The 24,653-nt window shown below is 35.8% G+C and overlaps 2 protein-coding genes across 2 annotated transcripts in view; both read left to right on the top strand.

The window, feature by feature from the left end:
- Positions 1-9,246, top strand: part of LOTGIDRAFT_238560 (hypothetical protein) — a gene marked incomplete at its 5' end in the record, with an annotated part of 11,756 nt that extends 2,510 nt beyond the window's left edge. Inside the window, 18 exons of the mRNA XM_009050663.1 lie at positions 270-390; positions 756-907; positions 1,216-1,329; positions 1,746-1,880; positions 1,990-2,055; positions 2,639-2,704; positions 3,401-3,582; positions 3,852-3,952; positions 4,378-4,532; positions 4,772-4,827; positions 5,173-5,320; positions 5,589-5,665; positions 5,819-5,908; positions 5,988-6,098; positions 7,179-7,346; positions 8,170-8,310; positions 8,651-8,729; positions 9,059-9,246. Coding sequence (XP_009048911.1) covers positions 270-390; positions 756-907; positions 1,216-1,329; positions 1,746-1,880; positions 1,990-2,055; positions 2,639-2,704; positions 3,401-3,582; positions 3,852-3,952; positions 4,378-4,532; positions 4,772-4,827; positions 5,173-5,320; positions 5,589-5,665; positions 5,819-5,908; positions 5,988-6,098; positions 7,179-7,346; positions 8,170-8,310; positions 8,651-8,729; positions 9,059-9,208 — 2,112 coding nt within the window. The 3' untranslated portion in view covers positions 9,209-9,246. The remainder of the gene's footprint in view (positions 1-269; positions 391-755; positions 908-1,215; positions 1,330-1,745; positions 1,881-1,989; positions 2,056-2,638; positions 2,705-3,400; positions 3,583-3,851; positions 3,953-4,377; positions 4,533-4,771; positions 4,828-5,172; positions 5,321-5,588; positions 5,666-5,818; positions 5,909-5,987; positions 6,099-7,178; positions 7,347-8,169; positions 8,311-8,650; positions 8,730-9,058) is intronic.
- Positions 9,247-13,074: 3,828 nt separating this feature from the next.
- On the top strand, positions 13,075-15,650 carry LOTGIDRAFT_173195 (hypothetical protein; the record flags this gene model as incomplete). The annotated part of the gene is made up of 2 exons (XM_009050662.1): positions 13,075-13,375; positions 15,439-15,650. 2 exons carry the CDS (start codon positions 13,075-13,077, stop codon positions 15,648-15,650), a joined length of 513 nt encoding a protein of 170 aa, XP_009048910.1.
- Positions 15,651-24,653: the final 9,003 nt, after the last annotated feature.

Genomic DNA, 24,653 nt, shown 5'->3' with positions numbered 1-24,653 from the left:
GCCCCCCCCCCCCCCCCCCCCCCCCCCCGCCCTCCGCATCCGCCCCCCAAGCAGCCCCGAAGGCACGTTTTTGGGGCAAAAATCTCTTAACTTAGTTAGAAATTCGGGAAACCTCAGGTATTTCACCCCCTCCTCGGACGTAAACCTGGCTCCGCCACTGGATGTCATGTTAAGAACCAACGCTCTAATCGACTGTGCTACAATTGCCATTGGAATGTTATCAGTGAACTAGAATACCTTAATAGAATATGTTAACATTTCCATTGCAGTTTTCAGCATGGATTACAAGGGGAAGCGTAGACAAAGCTAAATTTGCCCTGATTGCAGGAATGGCAATATCTAATTACTTTGGAAGATATTTTGGTTTTAAATATCCACTGCCAAAACAAGGTAACCAATTCATATTTCAAACTCACAATCTATCTATGGACAATATAATGGTAATATTTATATTCTTAAGTTTACTTTTCATGCTTCTGTGGGAAAACAGAATCCAAAGGCTGTAAAGTCAATTTTCTACGTGATCAACGGGAACCAAATGTACCATTCATGGCCATTAAGCATCACTGCTCAATAGTACCATGTAAACGAGGTGGACATGCATCTAGTCATCAGTTTGGAATAAATTTCCTTTTAAAGTGGACTTCTTTATGATTGCCAAGCAATTCACCTTTTCCCGGTATCTTCTTGTTTTCGTGACCCTAAGTTAGAACGAATCAATGTACATTTTATTGAAGAATAATACCTTTTTATAGATATCATAGCTGTTCCTGATTTTGATGCACAGGGAATGGAGAACTGGGGTTTGATTATATGTTCTGAAGATATGCTTATTAACCATAGTATTGCATCTAGTGAAATGCAACAACATGTTGCCATACTTATTTCACATGAACTAGCTCACCAGGTAACGTATTTGACGTATTTCAACGATATGAAAGCGTCTCATGAGGTTTAGTCAACAAAAACATGACATCGTTCCCTACAACTGTGTTCACCGGTTTACTTCATTACATAAAGACGCGACACAATTATAATCGTCAAAGTGTGTTTTCGTTGTCTTTTACTATTTGGGACATACCTTCCAGACGGAGAGTAGGGGCCTACCAATTTGCAAACAAAAGATATCAATCTTTCCCCAATTCAATTTTGTTGGTGTCATACTTCGGAGCCTTGTAATCAAGACCTAATGATATGTTTATTTCTATCATACAGTGGTTTGGTAATCTGGTCACTATGAACTGGTGGACTGATTTGTGGTTAAGTGAAGGTTTTGCTGAATTCCTTGGATGGATTGGTACTAGTTATCTTTTTCCAGAATGGAAGATGGTATGAAAATACAATTCAATATAGTTGCTGAAGGAACAACTCGGATCCAACATTGAACAGAAAATCGCGTGCATTCGGTTAGCTCACTCGAGGAGTAATTTAAGGTGTCTCATGGTTCCTTCGTACCATTTTAGAGGGACAAAGAATATTATTTCCTTTTCGCTAACCTGAAGGTCCAGGTTCAATCCTGGCATAAGTCGAGATAATATCTTCGGATTTTTCAACCCGGTTTCCCCCTGTCGGTGATGAAGATCAGATTGGCTGACATGGAAAAAGTGTCTAGTCTAGTTCGAATAGGACAATAAAAAGATGACAATCGAAGAAGATTAGGCTAATGCTGCTCTCCTTACAAATTACGCCATTACTGCGTGGTGTTGCGCGTCCTTATGCTCAATATCTCATTGTCTACATTTCAGTTCGATCAGTTTGTGCTTGACATTGTACATTCTGCTTTTGAGATGGATGGTTTAACTACGTCACATCCGGTGAATGTTCCAGTATCTAATGTTGATCAAATAAGTGACATATTTGATGATATATCGTATAAAAAGGTAATAGTATACAATGCTTTATTGTGCTTCTTTCCATTGGAATAATTCTTGCAGTTTTTTGGTAATCCATTGTAAAAACTTTTGATAATTAATTATTCTTATTTTTCAGGCAGCCTCTATAATAAGAATGGTGAATTTCTTTCTCGGAGAAAATATTTTCCGTCGTGGTTTACAGGTTTGAAAATAATATTTTGTATATGTTGCANATTTTACGCAAAGGAATATCGACAGGTATTTTCATGGAGAATGTGTTAACATGCTTATATCTCACACTACTCACGACTTTGATTACACACCATCAATCTTCCCACATCAGCACACACCATCATACTTTAAATTTTCCTACATCAGCATACTTTCAATCTTCCACACCAGCATACTTTCAATCTTCCACAACATCATACTATCAATCTTCCACACCATCATACTTTCAATCTTCCACACCAGCATACTTTTAATCTCCCACACCATCATACTTTCAATCTCCCACACCAGCATACTTTCAATCTTCCACACCAGCATACTTCCAATCTTCCACACCATCATACTTTCAATCTTCCACACCATTATACTTCCAATCAAGGTGATATTAGAATATATGTATTGGAGTGGGATTTTTTGTGTTGCCTGCCAAATTTTATTCAGCTTTCCCTTGTAAGTGTTAACATTTTAAATTTTAGTTTTTAAATTTCCCAGTGCTTTTTCTTGTCTCAAAAGGCAATAAACGTACTTGATTTATGAAGTGTTTCCTCTTTTAGCGCTACCTTAAAGGACATGCTTTTGGAACAGCAACACATGATGACCTATGGTTAGCTTTAAATGAGGTAGGCCCCCTATTGCTAGGTTTTTGTATTTACTAAATTTTAAATAAGCTTAAGTGTCCCTCACACCATAGTGATCACCAGCTTCGTATGGTTGGGAACAGGATAGCGGTTATCAGTTTCGAAAAATGTGGGATTAAATACATTATTGGAAACTTTTGACTATTTTCCAATAATTTCAGGGAAAAAATGAAATGAATGGAGTTTTACGTCCTACTTTTCTGCACCATGTAGGCTAATGAAGACGGACAAGGCCATGCAGAGTGCAATGAGTGGAATTTTGCCCGGACAGCGGCATGAACCTGCTCTTTTTTGATTTCCAACTGTCGGGGGATCTTAAACGTGCACAGCTTGTAGCACACGGGGCCTCGGTTTATTGTCCCATCTGAACGACTACACGCTTTTTCCATGTCAGTCCCTCTTACCTACTGAAACCGGGTTGAAAAATCCGAAGGTATTATCTCGACCTATGCCGGAATTGAACCCTGGACCTTCAGGTTAGCGAGCAAGCATCTTAACTCATTGAGCCAAATAATTCCACGGAAAAGTCCCTTGTCAGAATATGGGGTCACTGTGCAAGTCATTTGAGAGACAAATATTTTGACAATGATTTTCGAAATCTCAATGATTTATAGGTTATAAGTATCCCAGAAATGCACATAAAAAGGTTAACAATAAGCTGAATTTCATTTCTTGCAGGAAGCTAATTTAGAGGGTAAAAATATTAATGTTAAAGAGATAATGGATACGTGGACATTACAAATGAACTACCCAGTGGTTAAAATCAAGAGACAAGATACATCTGGCTTTGTCATCAGTCAAAGAAGGTTTTTAAAAGATCCTTGTGTCAGAGATTCTAGAAAATATTCTTCAGATTTCAAGTAGGTCTAATATTCCAAATTTACTTTTAGACGACAAAATCAGGGATCACTTCTAAATTTGATCCCTTTTTTAAAAATAACAGATGTTCATTTGTCATTTTGTACTTCATATTTTAAATAACACACAATCATTTTGTTTTTCGCTTAAATTATGCGCTTTATGAGAATATAAAATTGGTGTTGGTATAGTAATATTTGGCTTTCGGTCTGAGGCCTGTGAAATGCGTTGTAAAGCCTTCTGATATTTTTTTTATTTAAACCATATTTAGGTACAGATGGGAGATCCCGTTTACCTTCACTACTAAGGAAGAGTTATATTTTAACCAAGATCACAGTGATATAATTTGGGTAACAAAGAAAATACGAAATAGTGAGTATCAAAGTGAAAGATAATTTTATGAAAATCACTAAAAAACAAGCAATTTTTGGTCAAAACTGCTCAATATGGCATTAATATTGCATGTTCAATTAATTCGCGTTATAATGTGCCTTCAAACTGTGTAACTAGTCTTTGTCTTTACTGCGCTATCTTTCTTGTACCAGCACCCTTATAAATCCTGTCGTCAACGCGACAATCTTGTCGTGGATGCGTAGGCACACAAGAGATTTTACTCAAGATTTGGCGACAAAAATCGGCGAGAAAGACTGTTCGTGTGCCTACACCATTAGAACACCTGACTGCGATTAGGTTTGTCACCCGAGCATCTCTCTGAGGGTGTATTACATTTGGTATGGTATATTATTATTCGTGATATTCAAAAATTTTAAAATATTTATATTTTCATTGTATTGTAGAACTGTTTCGAATTAAAGCTGTCTATGCTCAAAAATCGAATACAACTTCATGTAATTGGATATTGGGAAATATTCAACAATATGGTTTTTATAGAGTAAATTATGATACAGAAAATTGGAAATGTTTATTATTACAACTAGAAACAAATCATACTGTAAGTTGTTAGTTGAATACTTCATTGAATACATCAATGTATATTACCAAACTGATATTTTGGATTTCTAGTTTCTGTTTTGCTAGAAACTAAAGAAACACGAACCACTCCTCTATTTTCATACCAGTTGTCCAGTTATTTTATTCAAGATGTCTGTCAATGATGAATAATAAACTAACAATATAGAGAGAATATCACAACTTATTTGAGCTCATTTTCAATTTTGCCTTGAATTCTAGGTCATCCCAGCAGTTCACAGAGCTCAAATAATCGATGATTCCTGGAGTTTAGCTTCGTAAGTTTCAATTTTAGCAGTGTATGTCAGATTTGATTATGCATATTGGCAACTTATATCCATTAAGTTAATTACCTTACTATCACATTGGGTTAATTGTTGCAAGTAAGGAAAGGGCATAACCACCAGTTTAGAACACCAGATGCCACTCTGCAATTCGATTTGCAAAGAATGCCGTAATAAATCCAATATTACGTCTTCTAACCAAAATCAAAGTCGAATATCACTGGAAAAGATAAGTCAACGACAGTTAAAAAAAAAGTGGATAAAAATGCACATTAAAATTTTCAATAGCCAAATTGGCATTGTAATTGCTAAGAAATCGCTATCTTGCATTCATTTCAGAGCAGATATGTTGGATCTGAATATTGCCCTCATATCAATACATTATATAATCAGAGAGATGGAGTACATTCCTTATAAAGTGGCACAGAAACAGTTCGATTTTGTGGACAATATTCTGTACAATACAGCTATAATAACAGCTTGGCAGGTATAACACACCTTAAACCTACTCTAAAAGTCTGTGAGTTATACACTGACCTCCATCACAATGAAGTACCACAAGTTGTCTGTCGACATCGCTGGTGAAGCAGTACACGCTCATCTTAAAGATTCATATGATGTTAATCTTGGGTGTGTCATTTTGACAGCCTTCTAAGAATGTGCAACTAACTTGTAAAGTTTATTAGGCAATAAATTTTAAGTAACATCAAATATGTCAAAACACTATTATAAAAATATATATTTTCTTATTGTAGGATTATATAGTTTCTCAAATCAAATCGTCATTTAATGTTCTTACCAAAGATAATTCAGGATCTTCCCATGTACGAAAGTAGGTCATCTGATTTTTTTGTCTTTTGTACTGGCTGTTAATATTTGTTTAATTACTTTTCCTAACTTTATAGAACAAAATTGGTATCAATTGGTACAAATTTTGAAAGTATAGTGTGTGCAAATTGTTTTGTGCGTTTGTTCGTAATTCTAGTCATTGTTTAAGGGCTGCTGTCGTTCAACTTTTCAGAATCATAATGCCAGGTTTTGGTAAATCTACAATTAAAGAAAAAAATATTGACAGGTTGGTTCAAAATTAAAAGCAAATGTAAAATTTTGAACTAAGGCGCCTGACATTTCAAACTGTTGGTTTTGTTTTTCAGATTACTAAGATCATCAATAGTATCAACAGCATGTAAATATGGTCTACAAGAATGTATCCTAACTTCAAAATATCTCTTTAAAATGTGGATGAAGGACCCTGAAAATTACAGGTAGGCAATTAGTTTGGAAGATTTCTATCCCTAGATTTTACCACAGTGTTTGGTCGTATATTGAGAAGACCTTGCTATTTCAGTCCACTTCATATCTTTCTACTTATTGTTCCACGACGTGATGCGCAATGCCCCCCCGAAAAAATTCTGCCAGCCAATCAATATAATTACTGCAACTAAGCAAAATGATCTAAGAGCGAGGGCACACGAACAGACTTGGTCGCCGATTTTTGTCACCGACAGTAGTCTTGTCCTGAGTTTCACCCACAGCACTGGCTGTGGGCACACGTTGAGAAAAAATCTCCAGTCGGACGTTTTCCACTATTTCGATATACACGTGCGGATCATGCAACTGAAGGGAAAATGAATCTGATTTGGTGATGAATTTCTGTCTTGCAAACGATAAAATTATCTGTGGCAAATATCAAACTTTGATATTATAAATCGACAATGCGATAATCTTGTCGTGGAAGCGCGGACACATCGAGATTCTACTGAAGATTCAATAGAACAACAATAATGTGTGACCACAACTGTCTGAGTCCCCGCAACCATACTTTCAACAATAAGCAATAGATCAATATTGATTCACCAACCAAGGAATATTTTGATATCAGTTGTCTCCCTTGAAGTACTGTCACTTATAGATGGAAAATTAGTTACCTTATTTTGAACTCACAAGCGGGGGTCTTTTTTTTTATCATAAACAGATTTAATTCAAAGGGATCGTAAAGAGGTTTTCTAAAAATTTGATGTGTATCGAAGACACCAACAGCATAAATTTGCACCATTCTAATTTTCAATCAATCTAATAATCAATGCATCACTGTATAATGCATCTTGCCAAGAATCAGCAAAACCGCTGATAATGCATCACTGAATAATTCATCTTCTTAAGAAGATTCAATTACTTTTTTTTATACATTTGTTTTTTATACATTTGTAAGAATATCAATTACTTTTCATGTTTAAATGTTAATTTAATAAAAGGCATCAAATCTCTTCAATCAGCTGATGAAGACCGCCCAAACACTAGTTTCTAAGTATGTTTCTCATAAATCTTGGTTTAATATATTCCAGGATTGATCCAGATTTAAAGTCTACCATTTATTGTACAGCAGTGAAACATGGTAAAATGAAAGAATATAAGTTTGCTTTTAATCAGTATAAATCTTCCAAGTCAGAATCAGAGAAAAATCTGTTGTTAAATGCTATGGCTTGTACTAAAAGTCAATGGTTATTAGGAAGGTATGCATAATTATAAATATATACTAATATAGACAATTTGAGACAAATGTTGATCGAAAGCTTTACCAAATAATAACTTAATACGCCAATTAAATCCCAATGAGAATGTCCTAATTACCCATATTACTATACAGTGTTCGAAGGGGCCGTATTCAGGAAAACTTAGGATGATATTAGTGTTCCAGCCATCTTATTAGTCAGTTACTAAATATCAATTTTAAACTAAGTTGTATTATCCAATCAAATAACCGTATTTGATTAAATCTGGATTTTATCTGAATTAAGCTTTCCTGGATTTTATCTTAATTAAGCCTTCCAGAATATGCCCCCCTGGATGGTATTGTAATATTTTGATTTGGCTGATCTAGTGGTATATTTCAATGATTTCATGAATTGTCATTGTGTTGGGAATGTAGGGGTAGACTCCGGTGCACTTTCAATTCAAAATATATTGAATTCATCGCAGATTACATGAGAGTATCGAAAAAGTGTCCACTTTTAACGAAGGGGGATTGCAGATTCCGTCCATGTCAAACTATAGGATTAGATCTTTGATTAAAAATAAAAATCTAGTAACTAATTTCAGACGGACTCAACTGCAATTTTCAGTCATAGCTCAATTTTTAGCAATCGTTGAAAATCTAGTCGCCTCAATTCGACCCTACCTTTCTTAAAATTTGTTCATGTTCTCCCAATGATGCACGTGTTATACGAAAGTCATGTTTATTGGCAAATCCAACAGCAGATTTTTACAATATAAGCAATTACATGCCTGATAAACTGTTTTTGTTTTCTGAAATTAGTGTTGCCTTTATACTTCCAGATACTTATCCGCGGCGTTGGATAATAGACATATACGCAAGTCGGATACTTTGAAGGTTTTCATGCATATCGCCTCCATCTCAGCCAATAGAAATCTGGTATGGGAATTTATTACCAAAAATTGGGATCAGATTTTTAAAAAGTGAGTAACTTGATGTGTTTTTGCTTATGCTGCTTTAATTTAGAATTCTCATCGACCGTTGCTCGCTAACCTGAAGATTCTGTGTTCGATCCCGTTAGAGGTCAAGATAATACCTTGGATTTTCTATCCGGGATGATGGTGGGACAGGCCGACATGAACAGGCGTCTAATCGCGATAAATCGATTCGAAAGTCAAATTTCACACGAAAATGTTTCATATTATTTATATTCCAATGACCCTGTAGCTAATGCTTTTTATTGAAAAGCTGGAAAAAAATCGAGTTAAGCCAAGCATCCTTCGTGTTTGAAAAGTGTCAATTTATACTTTCAATTTATTGTAGTTATAATGGATCACCAATGCTTGCTAAAACGATATCTACTGTAACAAATGGCATGAAAACAATCCGGGAACTGGACGATGTAAGTACACACAAAATTAATTAATCCTTATTCTAGCTGCATCAGTGCCTGATCAAAATTTTCCTATTCCACTTCGGAAAATGCTAACATAATGTTTTAAAGTATTCTCCCTAAAGAAGTGTGAACAACCCCAGTTTTCAAGATTCAGTGATCCAGATGGGATAAGCACACTTGATTGCGACATCCGTCAAGCGCTTGATTGTCGTAAAGCCAATTCAGTATTTGAGCGAACTGGCCAACTGATTTTTTTTTCTTCAAGAGGAAACGAATAGTCAGAATTTAAATTTGTCTTCTAATAAAGCAATGCTTGTATTTTTTATGTATTACAGGTTGAAGATTTTCTATTTTCACATCCTGATTTAGGCAATACCGAGACAGTCTTCCATCAAGCCACAGAAAAAATTCAGTTTAATATTCGATGGATACATTATCATTATGAAACACTTGAAAAATATTTAAAAGTGTTGAAATTTCTGTAAGGAAAAATATGTAAATAAAGAAAAAAATGGTGATTTTTATGCCTGATGTGGAATTGTATACGTGCTATATGGATCACTTTTAGAGCTTTCTTTCGTACATGTATTTTGAAAATCTAGAAATCAAATCTGAAATCTATATGCCTCCCAGCGATATCAGGTTCCAAAGTTATTGCCCCTTATCCACAGTTATCATGATTTAAGTAGTTACAGTTATACATTAATACTTCTAGTCTAGAAACGAAAATTGAATCTGTCTTAATTGCAAAGAGGAGCTCGCGTCCAACAGAGAGAGATGAGATCGACTGTTGGTAGCTGTCAGAATCTTGGAGAATCTGAACAATAACTCGACTAGGTGGAACAAGAGAGCAACGTCAACTAAAAAATGGCAGTTGCCATCAGGTGCTCATGTTTTACTTTCAATATAATTGTGGGGTCTTGCCGTAGACCTCTAAGGCCGGAATATGTTACCAGATCGCAGTTATCTGTATTGGGTCAATTTCTCGATAAGTGTATTGTTGATGTCGACTGCGACAGATCTGATGAGACGTTTTGAATTAGGTAACCTCCCACTTGTGTGCAAGTTTTGTGGAGAAAATCAACAAATTCTGCAATTATATTTAATAATAGTCATATCCCACTTGAACTTGTAATAGAATATAGTGTTAATATTGATTTGAATGTGTATAGGTTCGTCTGATTTTTTAAATTTTTGGCATTTTTCCGTTCGGTTGTAGAATTTAAATAATAGTAAAATAAAAGTAAATTGAAAGAAACGGCTTCTATTTTAAAATTCACGTATAAATTTCTCACAATTCTTTCAAAATAAAACATAACTATATTGAGATGGAAGAAAATTGAGTAATGCCATTCTTTAGTCGAACAATAATGTTATTAGTCAGAATAGTACTGAAAATTCAAATACCTCTGCGTCTAACCCCCGAGTGAACTCTTGGTTATATCATTACAGAAGAAAAAGAACAATAGCAGACCTCCTGTAATGAAGGAGATAAGAGGTGATATTACATGTAGAAAATGATGAGGATAGCACGAGTTTATTTGTTTATTCTAGACTAATTTTCGCCTCATTGAATCGAGATTGACAAATCCCCACTTACATTATCGTATTATTATCATATACCTACTTACCATGCCTCTATATCTCTACATTTTTTTCTCTCTGTTTTCTTTCAATTCATTACCACGTGCATTTTCAAGATAAGACTTATAGTTTTCAAGGTTTTCTTTAGACTTTTTGCTTCTTTAGACTTATTACTGCTATTCACTGCTTTGTATGGCACTGAATGTACAAATAGCCCAACTCTTTATTATTTATTGTAGTAGTGGAATACTATATGGATTACCACTTCACCCCCCCCCCCCCCCCCCAGTTTTCAACACCAGAACTGCGTCTTAGAAGATCATGGAAAATAGTACGTGACTGTAAACATCTTTCGTTTCATGATACAATTCTAAGCTCATTAATACTCAAAATTATCAGTATCAGGTAACGACAAGTATGACATGCGTAAAACTCCGTTTAATTTCAGTGAATTCCAAACTGTCAGTATTAAATTCTGAAAATGTGGGAGCAGCTCTTTTTTGATATACCACCGAACCTCAATAAAATTGTTTCACAGATACTGATTTAGTAAATAAATTTATGACTTATTATAGATGAGAACTGGGAGTATATGTATTCTGTATTTTTCTCTGCATCATTTATAGCTTCTGTGTACACCATTTAAACCACGAGGAGGATACAAATAGAAGTTCCCCGTGTATATCTTTTATAGCTGACCTATAGACCAGAAAGCCTCTTTTATAGGTTCCTGTTAAAAGGGACACGTTTGCCATCCGTTTGATAAAATTGTACTGAAGTCTCAGAAATGGAAATTATTTTTAGTTAAGCTAATCAGTATAATATTGTTCGTGGCTCACCTGCGACATTTGAGAATGTGTGTACAGAATTATCCGCATTTGAAAGTTAAAAAAGACGACTCGTCTTCTTGATACTCCGCCATATAGAAAAGACATATATATAAATAGAAATTTCTTATCTAGTTTGAGGTATATTTGAAATGATTATGGTATTTCTGTGCAGTAATTCCGAAGACTATTTACATATATTCAAATGAACTGTGGCCTTTAAAGATGATAAAATAGGGGCATCGTTTCAGTTTATGAAGCAAGGAATTTGTGTATGACGATCAAAAAGTTCATAGATCATTGGTCTATAATTCAAGGTGTACGAAAACAGAAAAAGACTACTGTATCATTAATCCACTCAATGTCCTTAAGCCACTAATCCATGGATTATCTGTACAGATTAATATAGGAAATGTGCTAAACCCGATAAGATCATTAAGGATAAGCGTGAATTAGGCCCTTTATAGTGTTACCGGAATGCTGATAAGGAATGTTGGTAAGAGCTTTTCTTAAACTGCCAAGAACCACTGCCACTCTGCGATTGAATTGTGAACGCGACATACGTTTCAAAGAGTCAACCTACCTACACATGATATTCGTCTCTCTGTTCCAATGCGCTACACATTATAGGACTAGTAAAGTACAATTTGCTGTATCTTGATAGTTCATGGTAGATTTCTGGGGTCGGGTTTAGAACTGGAACCGACCTCTTCAGTGAAAGTTTATATGACGTGAAATGATATGAGTATTTTTATTGTGATTTAGTGGTGTTTTCCTTTCAAAATCGGGCCACGAAACCCAGGGTTAGCTTCATATGAATTTTAATTCAATGGGGTCGATATAATAAAGCATGGTTTTAATAAATACTTCTAAAATATCAATAAACACGACTATACATAAGTTTACAGTCTCACTCGACCGACTTGTTGCAAATCTAATAGAATTCAAAGTAGGTAGGTTCAAATTATTACTAATGTATCGGGGAAATGAGACAAGACGTGGTTCATTGTACAATACCCTATTATATAAAGCAAAAAGATATGCATTGCTCGACATTTAAAATATGTTGCGTTTTCAAATGCAATTTTATGTGTCATCTTGACTTAACTTACCAATTAAATATGAGTAAACTATTTAGCGAAGTCTCTTCCAAATCCCTACTTGACATTTGAACGAGTTGGAGAGAGGCCCTGAGTTGCATTTACTTGTCAGCTTATGCTTAAATCACACGAAGTTTTAATTTCGATATGAATTTAATATGTCAGTCACGTCCTAACGATTAGACTTTTACAGCAACAAGTATGCATAATTATTGTTCAGTTATACATAGTTGTCTGAATACCAACAAAATAAAAGGCATAAAAGGGTGTAGCGCAAGGCGACTCTCTTATACCTTCCTTATTCACTAATTCGGCAAATGACCATGTGCCCTAGATTTCATTTTTTACAGTTTTAACTGTCAAATCAAAGAGTGTAATTTAAAACAAAAAACACTACCAATAAAATATATTGGAATAAACATTTCAAGTTACATGATGTGAATTGCATTCAGAATTGTAAACTTACAAACCTGGAGATTTAAAACCAATTAAGTTTTTGGCCGATACCTGTAAGAAATGAATAAATGGATTAGTCCAATGATAATATTGAGGTAGATTGTCAGATGATAAATTTCGCGTGTTAACGGAAAGTATTATTTATCTTTGTTGAAATAACCGAAATAGTAAGTTTTCGAGAAAAATCTTTACACATGTTGGTAGTAGTTTAAACAGCTGAAAATAATTGTCAACTTGAGATCGTAACCTCGACATTGTTTTGACCCCTGTGTCCCTTTCAATATCCAATGGACGTTGCCGAAAGGGTTAAATGTGTAGATTATGGTAAATAGTATATTCAGGTATTGAAATATTTACGGTGACAAATCAGCCCTTGTGAACACTATGTCATCCACAGAGCGGATTGAATTCGATGACATGAATAAATATGGTAGCAATACCGAATTGAGTTCCAATTCTGGCAAATCCAATGGAGGATTCCATGTCTCGACTGCTAAAGCTTTTATTTTGTTATTATTGGGAGTGTTAATTGCTATAGTTATTGGACTCATTGTGCATTTCGCTGGAAATGGTAAAGAAATTGTTTGTAGTTGTCCACAAACTGAATCTAATGGAAATAATGTACCCGTTGCTGACCGAATTACAGAATGCAAGAATTGGGCGGGTGAAGGCAATACAGAAATATGTAAGTTATCATTTTAACCCATTTTCTAAATGTTACATATATAGTTTAATTGTTATATCCTAAGTGTGTGTTTCTATTGTTTTAGTTTAGAATATATTATATGATAAAATCATGGTTTGTTACATTTCAAGCTTGTAATATAAATCTTAACTGCTATATAACTCTATTGTTTCAAGATTATTTACACGACAAAACAGACGGCGTTTCTACGTGACAGTTTCACCGCTAAAGAAAAATATGAGACATCATTAAACTAACCTTGACATTTCCAACTGACAGGGCTTAGTTTTTCCTCCGCTGTGCATCAAATACACGTATTATATTAAAGTTCAGGAGAGACTGTATTCTCTAGCCAAGAACAAAGATGGGTTCAAGTCCACTCTCGATTCAAAGCATCTTCAGGATCCGTCGCAGTTCAGATACAGGTACAATCTATCAACTGCAGAACTTGATGGTATCGGGTTTGGAACAATCGGGTCGTCGACAAGATCCAGCTTTCGCAAGAGAATACAAACTACAATTTCCAATCGTTGGTGCGATTCGGCCCATAGTCAAATGATTGATCTGACGGTCGTCATTAGCCCACAATGTGCATTTGATTGATCTGAGGGACAAGCAATTTTATATCCGGAGAGGCAAACGTGTATGCTGTGTAGTTAAGGGCAATTATGTATAGTGTTAAGAATTTTTTCAGTAGGCAATCCATTTTTCTGGGGGATGGGGATGGGGTTAGTCAAACTCTCGTAGATGCCATAATTTTCTTGAAAATTCAGATTCTCACAAATCCAGCAAAAAAGTAGACCCGGAATATACCTTAATTACAGATTAAAATATAGATGTGATGACAAATTACATTTTCTCGAACATAAATCATTTTTTTTTTCTGAAATAGGATGAGCAAATCCTGCTAGAACCGGATGTTTTTCGAAGAATTATAAATGAAAGGTCCGACATAAATATGGAAGATAAATACGTTGTTATAAGACACCAGTATATATTTAATACAATTATATAATATTTTATATGCAGTTATGTTGCATTGAAACATTATTATAAAACTCGCGTTAAAATGTGACATAGTTTTAGAGTGCAGAAGTGACACGAGACGTTGTATTACTCGCATGTTTTTTCGGTGATTTGTGCATTTTCCAATGTGCCTAGATATCTATTTTAAAGCCGAACCCAATTTGGACCTAGGCCTAATGTGTTCGAACAACAAAAATAATTGGGTAATATATTTGCAGACATTTATTGCACGATTAATTTTCTACACTATAACTGTGATACTTAATTCGCTTTACAAATAGTATATTATTGAAGGTCATCGGTACATTCAAAGTAATCTTTGGTGGGTCGCGCCGCGGTAACGCTGATGGGAAAAAATCAAATGGAGTTTTACGTCCTACTTTTCTGCTTCTGTTTGGGTTAATGAAGACGGGTAACGCCATGCATCCTGCAATGAGAGAAATTTTGAGGACAATGAAATTTGCCAAATACTCTTTGTTTGGCTTTGTTGTTTTGTGTCTTTATACATTGACAGTGCTATTGTATTTGCAAAGAATAACCTACAAATATATTGTATTTGCAAAGAATAACCTACAAATATTTTAACATATGAAAGATAAAAAAGGTTGCATATATATTTAGTTTATATTGCACGATTCACTTATCGCCTTCAATGGAGTTTTTGTCGAAATAGTGCTTACAAAGGATAATAGATGCATATCATATTATTGTGTTGTTAATTATATCCTGTAGAAATACCTCGTGAGATGTGTGTTCAAGGAGAAACTGACTTAATTCTGGCGAAAAGATAGGGTCTCGACCAATTAAATTTTCTTTCGCCACATTTCTGTTCCCATAGCACATGATCGTCACATCGGACTCCGACCATTTGCTATCTTACGGCGATATGAAATGTACTAGGTCGCGGTCAAACGTGGGGAAAACTAGAGCGATAAGTCTAAAAAATTACAAACTTAAAAACAATCGACCTCATACTATCAGTTATGCGACCATATTGCGTTCAAATGCCTTGTCACACGTGTACTGTGCTTTTATAGATCTCAGTGAGATGGTACAACGCTTGTCTGGCGGCCTTCTCGATCCCATGGCGTTCTCAACGCTTTCCAGAACAGATTCACCGAAAGAAAGAAGAATCACCGGGACTCAGGGAATAGTGGCGACAATTGCACGAACAATGTCTGGCGTGTCATACACGCTTATACCACAATTATGGCGACCATTATTTTCCATCACAGTAGCAGCGCAGTAAGAACGTATTTCCGATGTGACAGGGCCGTTATGGCGTATTCATGTCAACGGGTCATGATTATTAAGGACTGAAGGATGACAAGTATTTTCTCTAATACATGTATTCCTTTGAGCTTCAAAAATTGCACTTTAGGAATAACGTATCACATGGACTTGTATCTGATCTAAAGAAATAAAAACGAATATATGAATTGTTTTATAAATTAGACTTCTACATCACTTTAAATCTTACAAAGAGTTTCAATGGGATGCCCCCTCAGACAAGAGGTTGGCCCGGCTTGGTCCCCCCCAACCCCAGCCCAACTTGCAATTTGTTTATCATTTTACATTGTAAAAGAATGGCCTGTGTCCCCTTCTTTGGCCCCTGCCCTCACCCAAAATTACTTGAATCTCCAGTGCTTACAAAAAGATGACGTTTTACATACAAGTTCGCAGGTTATTTAACTTATTGATATTGATAAAAATAGATTAGTTATGATAATCTGTAATCCCATTGATGATGACGTTTGTTGATCTATTTCAAATTCAATATAAAGCATAACAGATATTAACAGGTCAGGGGTCATTCAATATCAATTAATGTTTCCTTATATCCCTGAAGTAACGCGTCAGTGTTACAAGGTAATTTTCAGTCAATATTTATGCACAGTGGGAATACGCAATTTCAATCTCGAACTTTCAAGTGTGTAAATAATCATCTAATATTAAGAGTACTCTTCGTCTCTATACACTTACAAAATTCTACAAAGGGAACAACGCATTCTGTGTGAGAGCAAATATGAGTTAACGAGAAAATTATTTCTCACCCGTGAACACAGACAGGTTAAACTAGTGTGCATATTTCCGGTTTGGAGGTTTGTAAAGTCATCTCAACAGACAAGATTATTTCTATTTAGATTTCGGGGAGGGGAGGGTTTGATTCTCCCAAATGTACAGGCCTAGGGTGGAGCAGACACTTTATTTAGAAATTAGGATTAAGGGTCTTGATATTGGGTTTTCTTCTGTTCTTATTTTGATCTGAAATTAGAAAAAATAACTCGCCCGATGGGCGAGAAGTATAGTATCTGTTATGTACTGATTGTTTTTAGTTTACTATGAACAATATTATCATTTTAGTTCTTATTTTTTGAATATGCAACTATCATTTTCTGCTTATAGACATGGGGGAATTTCTCTTGAAGGCTCTTATAGTGGGCATGAACTATCTTGCTTGCTCGATTGCTGGTTGTATTAAACGGGACAACAAAGGGTGCTATGCCTACATTATGATGAATATTTAGTCCTATAGGTCTTGCTGTATTCAATGTCTCAATCCAATGGGCCTCCCTAGATTGACGGAATTTGGTAGTTTCATCTTCGGGCAAGTCAATTTCTATACGCTCAATTGTGATTAGGGTGAGATCGTCTATTGAATGGTCGTCGAGGTTGAAATGATTAGAAACAGGCTTGTCTTTCTTTAATTTGATGTCTGACCTATGAGCATTAAAGCGAGTTCGTAAATTATTCTTAGTTTCTCCTACATATTGTTTGGGGCATTTCTTGCATGAAATCAAATATATTACATTCGAATGTTCACATGTTAGATGTTCCTGGATCGGGTACCTTTTATTCGTAGAGTTGCTTACAAAATAATGAGTTTCTGATATAAAGGAACATGTTTTGCATCTACTGGACAAACATGGAGCACTTCTTAAACCTGGAGGTACTTCGGCATAAAGTCTGTTTTTAGCTGCTATCTGTGCTAAGGTGGAATTTTTTATGTTTCGTAAAAATCGTTTATAGTACCCACGCTCTTTCAGTTTTGAGAAAACAATCGTACAGGCTTGGTTGAAATCAGAAGATCTTGTACAAATTCGATGAAATCGTAAAACTTGTGACTTAATTATACCAGAAAAGGTATGTTTTGGGTGAAAGGAGCTCTTGTGCAAGAGTTGATGAGTATCAGTTTCTTTGAAATACACTTTAATATCCAGTTTATTTGTTTCTGCTATGGAATCTCCCTTAAAGACTGTGGTATCGAGAAAGTCTATGCTTTTGTCACTCACGTTTGCGGTTAGTTTGATAGAAGGATGGTGGTTGTTGAGAATTTCAAAGAATTCCCAAAACTGTTCGATAGAATAAGTCCAAACCATAAAAATGTCATCCAAAAAGCGTCCGTAAAAAAGTGGGTCAAATGGACAGAGGGGCAACACCTCACGTTCCCACTCTGCCATGAAAAGGTTTGCGTACGAAGGGGCGAATCGTTTGCCCATTGCTGTCCCTGAAGTTTGTAAATATGTTTTACCATTAAATGTGAAATCGTTTCGACTAAGACAAATCTCTAAAAGCTGTAGAATTGCATCGTCGGGTCTGTTTGGATCTGGGTTTCTATTAAAAGCTTTACGAACTGCCGTTAAACCAGTAGTGTTATCGATATTGGTATACATAGAAGAAACGTCGATAGAAATTAAAATAGCATTAGAGGGAACTCGAAGATTTTTTATTTTATTGACAAAATCGGTTGTGTCTTTAAGGTAGGCGCGATGTTGGCATGCTAGAGGTAGTAAGAAATGATCAATGTATTCTGACACTGCATATGACTCACTACCACAGTCATATATTAACGGGCGGCCTTTAGGGATTTTATTCGAGATAAACCACTCCTTGGTTGGATTCTTATGGATTTTAGGCAAAGTGTACAAATGTCTCTCGCGACAATCAGGTTTGGCAGACAGATAGTCATATTGTTTCTGTTTGAGATAACTAGTTTTGACTAAATCGGCAAGAATATTATTAATCATGTTAGCAGTTTCTTTGAAAATTGGTTTCGGTAAAATGGCATAAAATTTAGGATTATTCAGTTGATTCTCTGCTTCTGAAACGTAATCCTCCCTATTCAGAATGACACAACACGAACCTTTGTCACTCTTTTTAATAACAATGCTATCGTCTTTCTTAAGTAAGTTTAACGCTTCACGTTCCACTCGTGTGAGATTAGGCTTTTCGTGTGTTATGGAAAGGTTCACTGTTTGGCTATTCATACTCGCAAATGCTTTCAATATTTCAGGATGGATGGCGGCCTGAGGGGGTGTCCACGTGGATTTAGGAATAAACATTGTTCTAGCACCACGTGGGGGATGGTTTCGAAAAAAATATGTGCAGCTAAGATTTCGTTGAAATCGTTCAATGGATGGTCGGAGATAATTCAAGTTAGCTATCTTTGGTGTGGGAATAAACTTAAGTCCACGGTCTAAGATTGAATGCTGAAGGGGTGTGAGAATTTTGCGGCTCAAGTTAACTACAGTTTGGCCTAGCAGTGGCCTCTCAGTATTTTTATCCCCAGTAATTAGTTTAAAGACTTACTCGATGCTTGAAGCTGGTGTATCCAAAACAAATAGATGCTGTTTGCTGTTTCTGGAGACCAATGAAGATTATCAACTGTTTCGAATTCTTCTTCGTAGGGTGGTAAGATTGTTGCGCTGTTGATACTGGACTCCATCATCATGTTGTTGAGAGTGCTGAGGTTCTGTTGTGCTTTCTTCGAGATTTTATTTGAAATGGGTATACATGTGAAGAGGATCTTGGAGTTTGGGAGGGTTTTGTTGGCTGTGGCGATTAATTTCTGGGCTTGGTTAAGGTCTTTGGTATCTGATCACGGTTGTTGAGGCCTACATGAAGAATAATGGTAGTAGGTTTGGGATCATGGTCGTATGATTCCAGGATTGACTGTATGTGATGGATTTTGGCACCGGGGTAAGAATGTATTTCGGTTTCTGAACTGGTTTTGGTAATTCGATTCAGGTTAGATGATCCAATTATTAAGGTAGACTTCTTTAGAGCAGGTAGTTTCCATAATGATTTGTCCTTGGTTTGGTGATAATACGGTTTGGTAGCGGATATAATGGTCGTCGACGGTGTGATTGGTACTGGTTTGGTAGTTGTTAGAATTGTAGCATTGGGAACGGACTGGGATCTGGTTCGAGGAGGGGAAGGTCTGGATACACGTCTCGACTTGGATGGAGACTGAGGGGTGGTTTGCTGGTCCAAAAACGCACAGAAGGAAGAAAGGTTGGCGGATCCTGGATCACGTGGTGAAGATTCAGATGGTGTGGAAGGGGAAGACGAGTCTGAAAGTGAAAAGAGAAGGGGTGTGCCCTCTCTACGAGAGCGTTTACCTATGTCTGCTGGACTAGGAGTATAAAAATTATGAAAAAATACCCAGTGGCTTATTTAGACGGTAATTTCGTGGTGGCGTCCACCGCGGGTCATAAAAAATGTATTCTACTTTCACGTCCAAAGTCTCGTTAGATGTATTCTGCGGCTTCCCACACCAAAAAATTTGTAAGGGAAAACCCCAACCATGACTTGTGCCCTCTAAAATACCCCAAAAATACCCCCCGCCCTTAACCTTAAAGAAATCCGCGCAAAAAATATCCCACCAAATATAAATAGTCTATGTCATTCACAGCGACATGTTATCGCTAATTAATATCTTTACCTTACCAAAATGACTAATTTTAATCTACATTTTCATTTGACCATATAATTCATGAAACTTGATATATTATAGCCTATCTTATTGTAAGCTTCTTTTCCATATTTATGAGCTCTTATCATATAGGCTAAATAATATGAAACCATCCCTTTGGCACAAACTTAAATATTTACCGAGAGCCTTAGCTAATTTGTTTTCGGAATGATCTTGATATTTCGTTCCTTTTCAAAAATACATGTTTATTGAAATTTACATAATATAGTGTTTAAAATCACGACATGCGAATCTATTTAGATTTAGCAATTGGTGATGATTTTGTGAAAGAAACGCGAGTCGGCTGCAAGAAATGAGCTCTGGTCACCAAGATATGGTTTTAAATCAGAATTAGATCATGACAGTCACGGAATTCCTTATAATGTAGTGACAAATCTTTTTTTATCAATAGAGCATTTGATTTGTTTAACTGCCTTGAATTTGGAACATACCTTCGGATTTTTCAACCCGGTTTCCCCCTGTCAGTGATGCAGGTAAAAGGGCTGACATGGAAAAAGCGTCTAGTTCGGATGGGACAATAAACCGAGGCCCCGTGTGCTACAGGCTCTGCACGTTAAAGATCCCTCGACCGTTGGAAATCGAAAAAGAGCAGGCTAATGCCGCTGTCCTGGCAAAATTTCCTCATGGCATCGGGCATGGCGTTGCCCGTCTTCATTAGCCCACATGGTGCAGAAAAGTAAGACGCAAAACTCCATTCATTTCATTTCATTTGAACTTAAAACGCGTTTCTTTTTCAATAATTATTTTTAAATATTATAAATCCTGTCGGGGACGCGATAATCTTGTCGTGAAATCACGGACACACGTGAGATTTTACTCAAGACTCTAATCGGCGACAAAAATCTCCGACCAAGACCGCTCTTGTTCCCACACCTTTAGTCTAATGGATCTATCGTCTTAAACAGGTAATACTGGTCCCTGAGAATTGACTTTGTAATACCAAATTATAATTACGTCACCAGTTAAGCCGAAATTACCTTTGTTTATAATATAAACAAATAACTTAATTATCTATCAGGGGGGTTTCTTGTAAAATGTTTAAAACTAACATTAACAAGTTTATTTCTGTGTCTGAATTTCACTCCCTACCAGGAAAACAGAAATATCAATTAAATTTTCTTTTCGTGTTGTTTCTCTGTATATATATATATGTTAAACCCTTAAAGATGGGTTCCCTACCTATGAATAGAAAGTAGAAGTGTTCTAATGACTAAAAACCGGTTTTTCTCACATGTCCATGATTAACAATTAACAAGTTAAATTAGACGAGAATTACCAGCAGAATTTCAACGAGAAACCTATCAAGAAAGGTCAAAAAGTTTTTTTTTGTTTATCCAGACTGTACATACACGGATACATTTATGACTGGTTACAACTTAATTATATGATAAAGTATGCATGATAACCAATTAATCAAATAATTTGCTTAATTTGACACTGAAAATAAGTAAGTGCTTCAATATTTTTCGCTTTTGGAAGAAGTCTCTACATCAGCTACATCATTTTCGGTTAACTCTTTCTGGAATTGAGGGAACCACAGACATTGGACGAAGAATAGGTGTCCCCGATACACATAAAAAGTTTAGAAAACCTCTTTACAGTCCCTTTAATTACACTCTGCGGCCAACCAGGCTGATTTCGTGATTGTACTCGTGGTATTTTCTGAACGTGTTTTATCATTTTATACGTAATTGTAATTTTTTGTTATCATGCATTTCTAATGGCAATGACGTCAGTCACAAATTGTTCAATAAAAAGATACAAATAGATTACTGAAAAAATAAAATAATCAGGCTCTCAAAAAGAAAGACTAAGGCCCACTGACACGAATTTTGTCCCCGCATGGGTCGACCCAAGGTGTGTCATTTCGCAGCAGAGCACAGTTTTTTCAATCGAGTTTAGTTTTACCAGCCGAGAAAAGCCAAATATTAACCGTTTACATGTAAGTAAATCTTATGACGTGCTTTGCAATGATAATATAACATTATATTTGACCATTATACAGACTCTCACAATAACCTATTTAATATCATAGCTCCTTCGACAAGTCATGAATTGAAACGTGACAAGTTTTTATCAAGTGTATTCTTTTTCAGCATAAATTTATACTATGGACAGCAAACAACGACAGGAAAAGGGGCGTATTTCGACCTTGCGAATAACAAAGTACCGATGTTTTCAACGACTGAAATGATCTACTGGCCTCTGTTGGTATTCAAGAATGAAAAATTTGAATGACCAATATGTCAAGCTGAGGTATCAATCAGATGGGTCAATTTTTACCAAAACATTGGGTTGAAAGCAAGAGTCAAATCTCTGTACTTTAAAGGGGAATAAACACCATAAGATCGCACCTTGATCTCAGTAACAGGAATCGTTAGGTACCTTATAGATATGGATATCCATAATTATCCGCATTTGAAAATGCCATTGACGACTCGTCTTTTCTTGAGCGTCATAGTTCATAAATTGATTTTTTTATAATAACTATTGCTCGGGCTTAGACGTACATTGTTTGATTTCGTTGTAAGGCCATTTCAGTTAGAACATCCGCAAGCTACATTTCCTATTAAAGACCTTGTCGAGAAGGCGTACAACATCCAGATAGATGGGGGAGAAAACACAGGAGATGAAAATGTAAGGATATTGAGATTTTCGCACTATTCCAGTTTTCAGGTAGACTACTGACCCATATTCAAGGCCCAAATCAACCCCGAAATGTTTCTGCCCCCAAAGCTGAAATAAATAAGCCTCCGTAACCTAATTTCTCAAGGCTATCAAATGTGTAAGAATAAATATACGCGTGTCAATATTGTTTGGTCGATTCGCCACTGTTAAGAAAGAATATGCAAATTGCGAGTATATACACTTGATATAGATCAAAATTTGTATACATAGGGTTTGAAAATGTAAACAGTATTATATACTATATAGGCGCTGTTGAGAGTAAAATGGTATAAAATAAATATTTATTCTGTAACTGTATAATATATAAACTTGTGATTCAGACTTCAGACAGAGTGTCAAAGAAAAACAATCGTCTATTCTTTTACCATTGAACAATAAAAGACGCCCGTTTCACTTACACCGTTATATCTATTTAAACGAATTGTTTCAATTAGTTAAGGCTAATTTTTCAAGGCCTATCCAATCGCCATTTTCAATTTTTTCAAGCAGTTCAGTTCTATTTGATTGTGCTTTAAAAATGGTTCCTTCTGTAATTATTGACCTTTCACTGATTAATACTATTTTAATGACAGTACCCAGAATACGATGATATTGGTAGTCATGCGAACGCCGTAAATGAGACGTTTTCTGTTCTCCTTTTGGTTTGTTTTTTTGTTTTTTTGTTTTTGGTCGTTATAAGATCGTCAGATTCAATTGTGTATTTTCTTTCAGAAATTAGGTCATGGTAAAGACTGAGTATTTTCCTGTGTCGTTCTCCACGTCATTTAAAATTCTACTAATCTTTTATAGGTCCTCTTCTATTCAAATAAAACATACTGAATCAACTCGGTTCTGAGAAACAAAATCTATTTAATAACCTCTCAATGGGCGTTAACGTCGCCGAGTGCTTGACCATTAGCTTACTGAAACCTCTTTGGTCTATTTTTTTTATCTTTTATACCTTTGTTTACTAGCTTTATAACATTGATATTTAAGATCAATCTACATGAAAATTAGATTTAGATTTCAGAGGGTACTAAAAATGAGATCGTTTACATATAACCTACCGCATAATATTCCACTAATATAAACTATAGAGGGGATAATTCAACAAAAATATTAAACCCTTCAAGTCACTCCTTATAGATATTCCATTGTATCGATATGTACTTCTTCTTCCAATATGTCAATACATTGTTACAATGACGCGCAATATCTATCTTTAAGAAATAAGGGCTCCACTGTCGATTCAATGAATCTCATCTAATCTGCTACTTTGGAGAAATATCGAAAAAGTTGTCTACTTTTGACTACTAACAAATGCTATAAACTGGATGGTCGCAGATTCAGATCGCTCAGGTTGAAGACATAACTTTGTTTTGTTACAAAGAGAACATGACAATAAATGACAACTTTCAGATGTCGATGTGTTAGAGGCTTGCAAGCAGTGGTAGGCTATCTTTTTTCCAGGCGCACGGTCGACTTGATCCAGTGGTAGTCAATCTTTCTTCCAGGCGCACGGTCGACTTGATCCAGTGGTAGGCTATCTTTTTTCCAGGCGCACGGTCGACTTGATACAGTGGTAGGCTATCTATTTTCCAGGCGCACGGTCGACTTGATCCAGTGGTAGGCTATCTTTTTTCCAGGCGCACGGTCGACTTGATCCCTCGTTCAATTGTGAACCCCTTGGGATACAGCCAAATTGCTCTATGTAAATCACTACCATTGCACGGCATATTAATTCACTTATAGCATGTTACACATTCATTGTATTGGTACATTACAGGTATGAAATGTCCGAAAGATACA

Source organism: Lottia gigantea (assembly GCF_000327385.1).
Source record: "Lottia gigantea unplaced genomic scaffold LOTGIsca_151, whole genome shotgun sequence".
Taxonomy (NCBI): domain Eukaryota; kingdom Metazoa; phylum Mollusca; class Gastropoda; family Lottiidae; genus Lottia; species Lottia gigantea.
The sequence above is the reverse complement of the archived record's forward strand: the minus strand, read 5'-3'. Positions and strand labels throughout refer to the sequence as shown.